This window comes from Emydura macquarii, unplaced genomic scaffold, assembly GCF_026122565.2.
Source record: "Emydura macquarii macquarii isolate MOO-44397 ecotype Brisbane River unplaced genomic scaffold, CSIRO-AGI_Emac_v2 contig_1170, whole genome shotgun sequence".
NCBI lineage: Eukaryota > Metazoa > Chordata > Testudines > Chelidae > Emydura > Emydura macquarii.
Window position 1 is genome coordinate 1,977,035 of NW_027131307.1, and position 12,774 is coordinate 1,989,808.

Genomic DNA, 12,774 nt, shown 5'->3' on the forward strand with positions numbered 1-12,774 from the left:
GGAACATCCTTCCACCCAGACTCTTTGTCTCCTGGGTCTCAGCTGGAAATGGGGGGACTGAAACTATAAAAAGGAGGGACAGACACCCCGAGGCACCCCCCCTCTTTTCCCTGCCCATCACATTTACTGGACCTGAAGAGATAAAGGAAGCAGGCATTGGACTTTGGGGAAGAGGTCCTGATCTGAGAATTTGGTCAGTAATCTGCTGGAACATGTGGTGATGAAACTCTGCTCAAATCTAACAGAGTTTGTTAAATTAGGTATTAGAAAATCTGAGACTGGGACTTTGTTGGGGTCATCCTGTGATAATTTGTATGGCTGGTGAGAGCCAAGGCGTGGCTGGCTGCAGCACACACACAGACATTACTGGGAGTAACTTGCATGCTGGAGGGCATTGTAAAGGGCACCCCAGGTTACAGGGCAGGGGTGACCCAGCTTCTCATTGGTCTGGATTGTACCCTGGAATGGCACAAGAGATAGATCCTGTAAATTGATGATGATGCTGAAGCCCTCAAAGGAGGCAGCCAGTATCTAAAGGCTCAAATGAGATCAGAGACCAGGGCACCCACATGCCTTCCTTACAGGTCAGGAGAAGGCTCTGAGGAAAGTGCAGAGCAAGAAACTGTTCTTAAAAACAAGAACACTCCTATTTAAACTGACGTGGATTCACTGGTGGAATATTTCCTGGTATTGTATTACAGAGTATTTCCCAGCGGTATTGTTGTGGCAGTGGAGAGCTAGGGAAGTGATGGACACAAAAGGGAAACCTGAGACTGAGCATTCTTTCATTTTTCAATGTGTCTGTCACATGCTCAAAAAGTTAAACGACAGCACTTCGGAAAGGGAGATTAAAAATCAGACAGCTACAGGACTGAGCACCCTGCAGCGACTTCAAAGAAATACACAGCTCTGGAAGCATGGTGCTGTTCTGGAAAATGACTCTGCAGAAATGTGACTAGGGACGGTGGCTCCACTTTTATCATCCTTCAGGACTTTCCAGATCAAATGCTTGGTTTCCAAGTCAGAAGATGTGGTTTCTGACTGGCGACCCTGCCAACTCAGCCTGGCCTCAAGCTGGGATCTGTCCTTCTTATGCATCATCACCGGTAATAAAGCTCTGGTGGGCCAAATTATGTCTGCCGTGACATCTGTACATTCCCATTGAATTCAAATGATGTCTTCAATGCTACCTGGGCAGCCCTGCTGCTTTCAATGACTGTGCGCAGGTGTAAATGACTGATTGCCTTTGTAGCTGGAAGGGAGACGAGGAAGAGAATCCAACTTGCTCTTTCTTAGAGTATGTCTACACTTGTGACCCCAAGCACCCGTGTTCACCCCCACACACTACTGCAATGATATTTGCACATAATACATCTTGTGAGGTATCAGAGTGATCCATAATACCACAGCAAAATGCATATGGCAATGCTGCATGTGGAATTATGAATACTCACTGATATTAGGCTTTAAAATCCGTAAACCGTAAATTGCAAACTCCAAAGGATGAATATAAACAAATAACACAAGTACGTAGGGACAGAATTAGAAAGGCCAAAGCACAAAATGAGATTGAATTAGGTAGAGACATAAAGAGTAACAAGAAAACATTCTACAAATACATTAGAAGCAAGAGGAAGACCAAGGACAAGGTAGGCTCGTTACTCAAGGAGGGGGAAAAACAATAACAGAAAATGTGGAAATGGCACATGACTTTTTTTTTTTTTTTTTTCCAGTTTTCACCGAAAAGGTTAGTAGTGATTGGACGTCTAATATAGTGAATGCCGGTGAAAATAAGGTAGGATCAGTGGCTAAAATAGGGAAAGAACAAGTTAAAAATTACTTAGACAAGTTAGATGTTTTCAAGTCACCAGAGCCGATGAAATACTCATACAAGAATACTCAAGGTGCTGATTAAGGAGATATCTGAGCCAATAGTGATTCTCTTTGAAAAGTCATGGAAGATGGGAGAGATTTTAGAGGACTGGAAAAGGGCAAATATAGTGCCCAGCTATAAAAAAGGGAATAAGGACAACCTGGGGAATTACAGGCCAATCATCTTAACATCAGTACTGCAAAGATAATGGAGCAAATTAAGCAATCAATTTGCAAAAACTTAGATGATAAGAAGGTACTAAGTAACAGTCAGCAACGATTTGTCAAGAACAAATCATGTCAAACCAACCTGATAGCTTTCTTTGACAAGGATGGTTTAGATAATACTTAGTCACATAATAAGTGCAGGGGACTGGAGTTCCAGTCCTACAGTTCTATGATTCTATGAATCTAACTAAAAGGTGTTTTAACAGGCAAGTTGCTAAACAGGTTTTCTCAAGACAAAAGAAAGAGGCCAACATCTCAAGCCAGGCGTGGTCAAATTCACTGGGCTATTCATGTCTATCGGAGGTTGCAGTGCAAGAAGAGAACATTTACACTGTAAAACTGAAGCTGGAAGTGTCACCTTGGAACACACCAGGGGACACCTTAATCAAGATGGAGTTGACCCTCAAAAAAGATGGGAGACTGAATCCCAGGGGATCAGTTTGATCCTTGAAACAAAGGCAAACTGAGACATAAGGATGCACAGACAGACTATCCTTCACCTGAGGAGACAAGGAAAACCAGCACCTTGGAGTCTGCGGGGAACCTGGCTGAAAGCAAGTCAGCCATTGCTGGAAAAGGAAGATGGGTGAGGAAGTTCCTTGTAGAAGGGCTGCAGCTTGGTAAGTTAGGTGTTAGCCATTAGAACTGGTATTTGTACTTTTCTTTGTCTGTAACTCTACCTTTATTCCTTCTACTTGATATCACTTACCCTCTGACCTTTTGTTAATAAACTTGTTTTATTTTAGTATAACCCAACTCAGTGCTGAGTTTGCAAGGAAGGGTGCATTCACCCTGTCATGCTGGGTAGATGGGGGGAGAGCATTTGTCATATTGTCTGACATTAATATATCAAAATCATAATAATCCATGTGGGATATGCCATGTCAGGTGCTGTTAGGAAGGTTATAATATGCTAAGTAAGATAGTAATACTTATGTTCATGTGTAATATGTGAAATGGAAGTTATAGATATATTTGAGATATCTGTATTTCAAATTGTGCTGCCTGGGCAACACCCCAGATAGGATGGCTGCAGAACAATGGCCTGCTTAATGGCCCATTAAGACATTCCCAGGTGCAAGGGGCCCAGAGGGAGATGCCAGCATCACCAATGAGTCACCAGAACCTGCTCATGTGACTCTGGACTACTGGCCCATGTGACTCTGGACTCCATTTTAGCTCCTGTGAGTTTTCACAGGCCACATGGCCAAAGACCGAAGGTATATAAGATCAAACCAGAGAAACCATTTTGTCCATGTTCCTGTCCAGCTGCAGACACACACCTACCTCTGGATAAATTCATCTTGCAACTGAACCAAAGGACTTAGACCTATCCAGATACTGGATGTGTACCAGAGGGACTATACAAGCCTGCAACTCCACATTTCTTCCAGAAACCTGATGCATATGGACTTTTAATCATTTGTATATCTGTGATTGCTCTAATCCTTTAACATTTCTCTCATAGTTTCTTTCTTTCTTTTTACAATAAACCTTTAGTTTTAGTTACTAAAGGACTGGCTAGCAGCGTAGTATTTTAGGTAAGATCCAAACTTATATTGAACTGGTACTGTGGCTGACCCCTTGGGGTCAGAGGGAACCTTTTTAGTAAAGAGCATAGAGTTTAAATAACTAGTCTCTTTACTGGACCTAGTGCTGATTTGGGAGCCTGGAGCTGAAATGCAGTAAAGGGGGCTGTGTGCATTTGTGTACTGGCTTCTGTGGAGATTCAGAAGTGCAGTTTGTGGCTGTTTGGGAAGTCTGACTTCAGTGCCACCCACCAGTACTGGGAGAATCTGCTCTCCTTTTACAGCCTGCCCTGACCTTGGCATTTTCAGGTGGCTGCCCTGGGCACGGATGGGTCACACACCCCTGTTAATAAGCTGTAAGAGGCTGACTCTTTAAAAGAGCAGCAAACCTAGTAACTTCTGTGCCTGTCTGCTGGTGGGAGCTACGCATCGCAGAAAAACATCTCTGAAGACCTCGAGGGCTGGAGTTCACTGATCGTTACCTGTGGGGTGAGGGCTGGGCCGGCAGAGCCATGCGGAGTTTGCTGGGGCGGAGAACCGGCTGGCAGGCAGGGAGCTGACTCAGTCCAATCTCCAGCAAAGCTCCTCTCTGGAGGCAGAGTGGTGACACAGCGGTTCCCAGCTCTGGGTATCCCTGGCAGCATTACAACACTGGAGCTGGAGGTGTCACTTCCAGCTTGGATGGACATAGAGGTGCTGGCCCTGACTGAGCTAGCCCACTAAAAACAGCAGTGTCTCTGCTGCACGGGCAGCAAGCCGGGCTAGCTGCCCACACATGTACCTAGGGTTTCAGGTGGTCTTGTCCTTGGGTAGCTATCCCATCCCACTATGCTACACTGCTATTCTTAGTGCACTAGCATGATCAGAGCTAGGTGGGTATGTCTAATAGAGCTGGAAATTAACCTCTAGCTCCAGTAGAAATACCCACAGAGCTGTGTTGGCTCTAGGGCTAACAGGAGCGAAAATCAGCAGAAATCTGTTTTTGTTACTAAAGGCGGCAGATCTGACCCTGAATACAAACGGGGAGACCTACTGTGACAGAAGAGGAACCAATGTGTCCCCACCAAGGGTTGCCTGCTGGCTGGGTAAGATCTGGTGCCACTAGGTGAAACCACTGTACGATTTGGAAGGAATCTAATAATGCTGATAATGCAGCCGCAGTCTGGCTCTGTGCTTCCTAGACATTCTCTCTCCCCCTTTACCTGGAAAGAGGTGGGATGCAGCCCTCCATGGGCTGCACTGTTAGGTAGTTAATGTATCCCTCTGAATAGCGCGAACAGTCTCTGAAAGCAAAGCTGAAGGTCTCATTCTCGTTGTTAATCATGTGAACTGTCTTGTGGGCCTCATGTCCTTCAGGGGAAACACAGAAAGGAATCAGCAAACCTTTAGTTCTCCTGGCAGGTTAGCATGGAATCAGCCACCCATTGTCTGTTTCATAGAAAAGTGCATGGCTTGCCCAAGCCTTTTTTACCATGCCAGATGTGCTGCGGGTGGAAAGGGCAGAGCAAAAAGTTCCATAGTTTGACATCAGAGCTTGATTACATTTAATCAGCAAGGAGATGGGATGGGTAATATAGCACTGACAAAAATGACCAAAACTCTAAACATTTTGCAAAAGCAGCTTTTCTCTAAAATGCACTAGTGCCAGATAGTGCGTGTGGCATGCCATTGGTCTTACAGGCCCTCAGCTGGGGTTACTAGCGAAAATCACTCACTAATCCCCCACATCAGGTAGGGCCAAGGAAACCTTGACATGGGACCAACCCCTTGACACACTCACATAATTACTACTGGAAGAATGGGTGGACTGGGGTTGAGCCGATGACAGAAGCTCTATGGAACAAATCTGAGACCTTTTTTTTAACCCATTCTTTAGTCCACCTTCCCTCTTCCCCAGCTGCTGTGTCTCACTCACCACTAATAAGCAGTTTTGCTTGAGAAATTTGAAATCTGACAGCCCTTCTACCCATAAACCCTACCAAACAACCAACAAAAAGAGTAAATTCATAAAATCTTTAAAAAAAACCCAAGCAAATAAAAAAACCAACTCTGCTCCATGCCCAACACTGCATGAAATCCACCGAGAACTTTGCTATTAAGAACATAAGAACGGCCACACTGGGTCAGACAAATGGTCCATCTAGCCCAGGACTCTGCCAGTGCTAGATGCCTCAGAGGGAATGAAGAGAACAGGGCAATGTGATTCAGACCCCGTCATCCAACCCCAGCTTCTGGCAGTCAGAGATTTAGGGACACCCAGAGCAGGGGGTGGTGTCCTGGCCCATCTTGGCTAATTGCCACTGATTGATTTATCCTCCATGAACATATCTAATTCTTTGCTGAACCCAGTTATGCTAGTGTCCTTCATAACATGCCCTGGCAGTGAGTTCCACAGGCTGACTGTGAGTTGTGGGAAGTACTTCCTTTGTTTGTTTGAAACGTACTCCCTATTAATTTCATTGGTTGACCCCCAGTGCTTGTGTTATGTAAAGGGGTAAATAACACTTCCCTATTCACTTTCTCCACACGTCATGATTTATGGACTCTGTCAATTCCCTCCCTTAGTTGTTTATTTTCTAAGCTGAAAAGTCCCAATCTTTTAAATCTCTCCTAATATGGAAGCTGTTCCATACCCCTTATCAGTTTTATTGCTCTTGTCTGTACCTTTTCCAATTCTAATAAACCTTTTTGAAATGGGGCAACAGAACTGCGCGCAGTATTCAAGGCGTGGGCGTACCATGGATATATATAGTGGCATTATGATATTTTCTGTCTTATTATCTGTCCCTTTCCGAAGGATACCTAACATTATCTTTTTTGATTGTCGCTGAACATTGCTATCGATTTTAGATGAAGTGCCCCGATACTAAGGTAGATGGACAGAAATTGCTTTTCTCCTTTGAAGTGCTCTTTTCCACTTTCAGCCTCTGTTTTTTTAATGTGTTAAATAATAGAATGAGGATCAACAGTAACTAGAGAACATTACATTTCTGAAAGGAGAGAAAAGTAAAAGGTAGCAGCAGCCACGGGCTCCCCTCATGCAGGGCATGGTGTCTGTCCTTACCGACTAAGAGAGAGAAGTAGTTCAGATGGGATCTGTCCAGAGATACTGAGGGGTCGGTGCTGTTGCCCACCAACAGAAATGGGACCACGATGTTCTGTTCAGGGATTGTAAAAGTCCAGAATGATTCTGTGATGCCCAGGTGCTGGGGGACAAATTCAAATGTGACCTGAGGAAGCAGAGACAAATTAAATCAGATGGCGATTCACGGAATGGTGGTGGAATGGGTGATACACCAGACTGGGATGGGGCTTCAGGGATGGGACAAGTGTTTTACCGTATGTGGCTCTCTGTCTTCACCTAGGGGCTAGATCCCAGAAAGCAACTACGCTGATGAGCCTCCGCAGCCTGTACTGAAGAACCCTGATTTCTTAGCTCAAAGGCTGTAGCAGACTCAGTTACTTCTGCACATGGACTAGCCACCAGAGGACGACACAGCCTTGGTTACACATACGCTGGAGTTGTTTGGAAAGGTCAAGCTCTTATAGTGTGGCGGCCCCATTTTCTTGCTCTCCAGGCACAGAACCAAGGGTTTCTCATCTCTTCGGGATCTTGTGCAAACCATTGCCTTAGTGAGGAATGAATGCCTGCTAGCTTTCCTGTGAAGTGCAAGCTACTCGCAAGCTCAGGCAATTGCATGACAAACCAGCAGCACACCTAAACAAGGTGAACAACCCTTATAAGGAAATGGAGTGGCAGGATTGGGTCAGACTGATTTTCTTGGACTCTCTGAGCTGCTCAGACCTCGGTGTGCCACACAAAAAGGCAGAGTACCGTAATTCTAAGGTCAAGAGAACAAAATTCTTGCTCTGGAGTGAAGCAGCAGGGGGCAGCCAATCCCCACAAGAGTGAGACACACGTAGGGCCTCCTCTGCACGGGGATACTCAGGAAAATTAATCCAAATTCATTTTTAAAGTGGATTAGTTAATTAAACTGGCCTTAATTCAATTGAATTTGATTCACTAAAGTGATTTAACCTTAATCCAATTAAGGCCACTCTGATTCTGAATAGGAGTGTCCACACAGGGGTTTGATCCACTTGAAATTAATACCTTTAGTTAATGCAGATTAATTTTCCTGAGGCTATGTTTACAGTGACGGGGAAAAATCGCCTCCGCCAGATCGATCTTTCAGGATCGATTGAGCGGTCAGTATAGATCCGCTCAATCGATCAGGAAGTCAACTGAGTAAGTCCACCCTCTCAAGTAGCGTAGTGCTGAGTCCACGGGAACAGTGTGAACAGCGCGCAGAAGGGAAGCTGAGCAGTCGACCGAATTGTGCGGTCAGTGTGAACAAGCCCTGAGTGTCCCTATGCAGCAAGCCACTTCCCTTCCAGTCAAGAATTTCCTGGTGCAGGTCTGCACAGCACTAGGAGAGACACCTGCTTCAGCCTCCCTCCTACCTCCGCCTTTTTCTCAGGCCGGATCTGGCCCGTTTCCGTCAGGCAGCTGAAGACCGACTGTTCTCGCAGATCTGATGGCTGTTCATGAGCCCACTGGAAGGAGTAGGTCGAATTGGTGGGGTTCACAATCATGAAGGTCCTGGCCATGACAAGCAGAAGTTTCCATTAGAATGGGCACAGTGAACGGTTGCAAGGGCAAATGGCTTAGCTGCTCAGGAGACAGCAGGCCCTGCCAGCTCTTCCAAGGGAGGATTCCTTAGTGCAGCCCATCTACCTACACTGCTATGGGCATGACAGCTCCGTCCCATTACTGATTTCTGCAGCCCCCAGCCCCTCTGGGCTGGCTGCCTACGTCTATCATCTGTAAACAGATACTGAGGTCAGTCCGATGCAAACCCCAGCACCAGGGGACGAAGGTAAAATCCAAAACAGCAAGACTCTTTACAAAGTGGAGCTCTCTAGTGTGATTATTTCCTTCACTGACCCAAGCTGAGTCAAGTATTCAAAGAGTAAAAAAAAAAAAAAAAGCTTCATGCCCATGAAGAGAAAGGAGAAGTATAGTGGAAGAAACCTATGGGCTAGGGACCAGCCCTGTATATTGTGGTACGGAAAGGGGGAAGCACAGATGGCTAGCCTATGTTGCTCCTGTTTGCTCAGAGCCCCAAGTGGCCTACTGGGAGCTGGGGATGGCTGATCCATACGAACGTGCAACCATGCCACAAGGGGGTTAGAAGGTGGAGCGGATTTGTTGTGACTAGCTGGAAGTCGGCAAGCCAAGCCTTCTCCCACACCCACCTGCTGTTTCTAGCATGCACTCCGATGGATGCAAACTCAATCACCCTGGTGTTGGGATCCAGTGTTGCCCCCCGGGGCCCTCGCATCTCTGGGTTGCGCCTGTTTGCAGTGAGGTAGTCGGAGTCCTCCAGCTCGAAATGGCAGTATGGCAGCAGGCTTCTCCCCTTCACAGCCACTACGGGGCCTTGGTGATTGGACTTCAGATTAGGGATACTGAGAAGAAATGGACCAGGGTTAGGAAAGGCAGCGGGACAGCTTCACGGCTAATATTTCCAGCCAGCCAGCTGTTTAGCTTTCTGTCCTTTCTGTTGTACGCAGCTTTCACATCCTCTCTCAGTAGCTGTACTAAGCAGTGAGTCAAATGGAAACTCGCTCCATGGTGATGAGGCAGCAAAGGAGATGTGGTGGACAACTGTATGGTAATTCCTCAGTGGACAAAAGTGGCTCCTTTACTGATAAGCACACTGGGGCCGTGCTGGTGACTCAATATGGATAAGCCTTCACTAAGTTTTCATTCTCATCCAGGAGCCCGTACTAGTGATCTGAATATCTTGGGGCTCAAGTGACTTCCCATACCCAAGGTAAGTTAGTATTAGTCATTAGGACCCCACTGGAATGGTACAAGACAGACAAAGGGGCTGGGAATTACCATCCATCTCTGAAAGGCAGCATCCTACTAGCACCCAGCCCCTGGCCGGTTAACACTTTTTTCAAGTGAGTTTTCCCAGTGTGTTTCAGGTTCCCCCGGTGATTTCATCCCTGCTCTCCTCCCCTCCAGAACTACACAGCCAAAGGGATGACACTTTTGGTTCCAGAGCTGGGATTAAACAAAGCAGTAGGTTTTTGATGCCCCACACAGGCCGGCCCTCCCTTGGCTGCAGCCTGGACCCATCCATTTCAGAGATCACTAAATCCTATTTACACCAAAGTCCTTTGGACAATAATTCCCCGTTAGTAGCACTTGTCAAGATGTGATCCACCCACTTGCAGAGTATGCGGCCCTCGAACTCTCCCACTTCCAGTGGGGAGAATTTCAACAGGAACTGCTGCTTCTTCCCGGCTGGGATAAGGCCGCTGCTGGGCTCCATGGAGAACGGTGGGAGAGCAGCAGGAGCACACAGGAGGGAGGAGATGCTCTCCAGAACACTGCCTAGCTGGCTAGCAGGTCGGCTGCATGGCATTCTGGTGGAGGCAGCGGATGTGGCAGACGGGAACTCCCCTGTGTTAAGGAACGGGCTGTCAGGACAGTTTCCCTAGATTTATCTTGGAGGATGAAACCTCTTGTTCGGAGCCCTGACCCCGACTCTGTACGATGGCAGGAAGGCCGAGGGGAATTGGCGTAAGGACTCCAGAAAGGAAATCCGCCTTCGCAAGCACTTTCTAGGGATGATTCCAAACAGGGTTAGGAAAAGGTGTAACGTAGTTTAAGGTCATCACTTTGGCACTGTCCCTTACTAAATCCTAATCCTAGTGAGAGCCACGGAGCAGTGTGAAAGTGAGGGCAAAGGGTAGGGAGAATGGGCAGCTGCAGGGAATACATCTGCTGAAAAGGTTCCATACAAAGACAAATAATTACAATGCTGAAAGACATCATGCTGGTCTGACCACAGTGTCCAGAGACCACGGGGATGAAGGCTATGTAAGTACCTATCAGGGCCAAATCATGCCCACGCTTATTTCCATGCCTGGTCAGCAGAGCTGCACAGGGGAATCTGAGGGCAGAATGTCGCTTATTGCGTGCATGGCTTTTCAGCTGAAAAGGTAGGCAGGTACTATGTGATCAAGCACTGGAATGGGCTAGGGAGGTAGTGGAATCTCCATCCTTAGAGGTTTTTAAGCTGCGGCTTGACAAAGCCCTGGCTGGGATGATATAGTTGGGGTTGGTCATGCTTTGAGTAGGGGGTTGGACTAGATACCTCCTGAGGTCCCTTACAATCCTCATCTTCTAGGATTCCCAGGAACAGCACTGGTGCACATTGCACTCAGCTGGTGTTCTCTTCCTCTGTTTATCAAGCTTCCTCAGCCAACAAAAGACATCAAACCATAAAGCAGGATCATAAGGAATCTGCCCAGTGGCCCACAGCCACTGTCTCAGGCCATGGCCATTGCCAGATGCTACAGAGGAAAGTGTTAAATTTCTCCAGGGTATCAATGTATACATTACACTGTGGGAGAGTTTCCTTCCTGACCCACCTGATGATGAATCTATGCCTTGAAGCATGAGGATTGATAGTTCTTATTTCAGTCCTAGCTAATTTAACTGCTGATGCTAGTTTTATTCATGCAAAAGTCCGGTCTTTGCTTTTCTCACTCGTTTGATGGCTGGCTACATAATATGCTGCACAGCAGCTGAAGACACATTAAAAGATGCACAGAAGCATTTAGCAAAAGTACCCTCATGCCTCAAGCAGAGCAGACTAGCCCATGCTGGGAAAAAACATCACATAATTGAACAAACCCTGCTGATATATGCATGGGACCATCTTCAAAGCAAAGATGCAGCTTTAATTTCAAATGCTTTTCCTCCTGCTTGCAAATATGTCTGTATTAAGGCCCCAGTTCAGCAAGACTCCTGAGTATGTGCATAACATTAAGTACATGAGTAGGCTGGGTTTGAAGTTATGCCCAGGCTTGGGGGCCTTGTTGACTCAGAATGACTGTGCTGCTCTCGGCTCTGGGGCACAGCTACTTCCTGCCACCACCTTGGGGTAGTTTAAAAAGAAGAAAAAGATGCCAAACAATCATTTAATCAAAGATACGCATCCCTGCTTCCCTCCAACAGCAACCCAGCTCCCATTTCTCCCCTCGTGACCTTGATTCCATGACCCTGCAATCCTCCACTGGACTCCCCCCTTTTCAATCTTTTCAGCTCCTGACTCCCCGCTCCACAATCTGTGCTCCTAAACGAGCTCCTCCCTGGACCTTTCTGACCTTGCTGCCGTGGCCAGCAGCTCGGCCATACCCATTCTGGGCACGCTGACAGCAGGGGAATGGGAAAGCCAGCAATCAGAGGGATTGAGTCTTTATCTCAGAATGCTGTAAAGCCCTTCGTCAGTCTCTGGGTTACAGAAGGCAGGGGCTGCGTGGGGTACGGGGGTGGGGGCTGCCTTCCATACCTTCAGGACTGCATGGTGATGCTTCTTCGGTAAAGTTGACTGCCCTTCTGCTGTCCTCCATGACCACCTTCCAGGAGTACTCCAGCACCACATTCCCCTTGTTGGACAGCTGGAACCTGCAAAGGTAGCAGGGCAGAAGGGAGAAGAAATAACTTGTCTAACAGAAGGGCTAAGGAAAGCACTAAAAAAATCATCTAGGATCAGATTCTGACATCCTGACTCACGCTGAGTAGCGTGTCGCTCGGCAAGCTGCAACAATTGGAATGGATCAGCTTGAAGGGGAGCAGAATATGACCCATACATTTCAGCAGACAGTTCTGCAGTGTATCCTGCTTGCCTACGAGTGAGGGGCCCAGGGGAAATCTCTAGCATCACCCCCTGAGCCAACCCACATCAAGTTGTCAGGGCTGGTACCAGTGGCTTGCAATTGTAGAAGGATTTCTACTTTTGCCTCTTGCAACTGACAAACTTTTTACATGTCTGGTAAATTTGGCATTCGCCGGCAGTAAAATAAGGCCTGTTTTCAGAGTCCATGTAGTCATTTCCACTGAATGCGGGCAATGTGGAATTAGAAGACGAATGACTCCATCAGGAGTTGTGAACATAAAAGGCTTGTAGGATTGGGTCCAAGGGTCTCTATACAGGTGCAGGGGTCACTATATGGACCAAAATAAATGTAGTAAGTTCTAGGGAGGACTGTGGCTCTGGGAGGCAGACTGTAAATAGCTGAGCTGGACTCTGGTCGGGTACGGGGCAAAGCTGGGCTCCAG

At 47.0% G+C, this 12,774-nt stretch overlaps 1 protein-coding gene across 1 annotated transcript in view; it reads right to left on the reverse strand.

Moving 5' to 3' along the window:
- The window catches only part of HYDIN (HYDIN axonemal central pair apparatus protein), a 293,633-nt gene that overhangs the window by 18,671 nt on the left and 262,188 nt on the right, over positions 1-12,774 (reverse strand). The window contains exons 68-73 of the mRNA XM_067546885.1: positions 12,005-12,120; positions 9,873-10,107; positions 8,889-9,101; positions 8,094-8,232; positions 6,694-6,859; positions 4,832-4,979 (exon numbers count right to left, since the gene is read on the reverse strand). Of these exons, the coding sequence (XP_067402986.1) occupies positions 4,832-4,979; positions 6,694-6,859; positions 8,094-8,232; positions 8,889-9,101; positions 9,873-10,107; positions 12,005-12,120 (1,017 nt within the window). The remainder of the gene's footprint in view (positions 1-4,831; positions 4,980-6,693; positions 6,860-8,093; positions 8,233-8,888; positions 9,102-9,872; positions 10,108-12,004; positions 12,121-12,774) is intronic.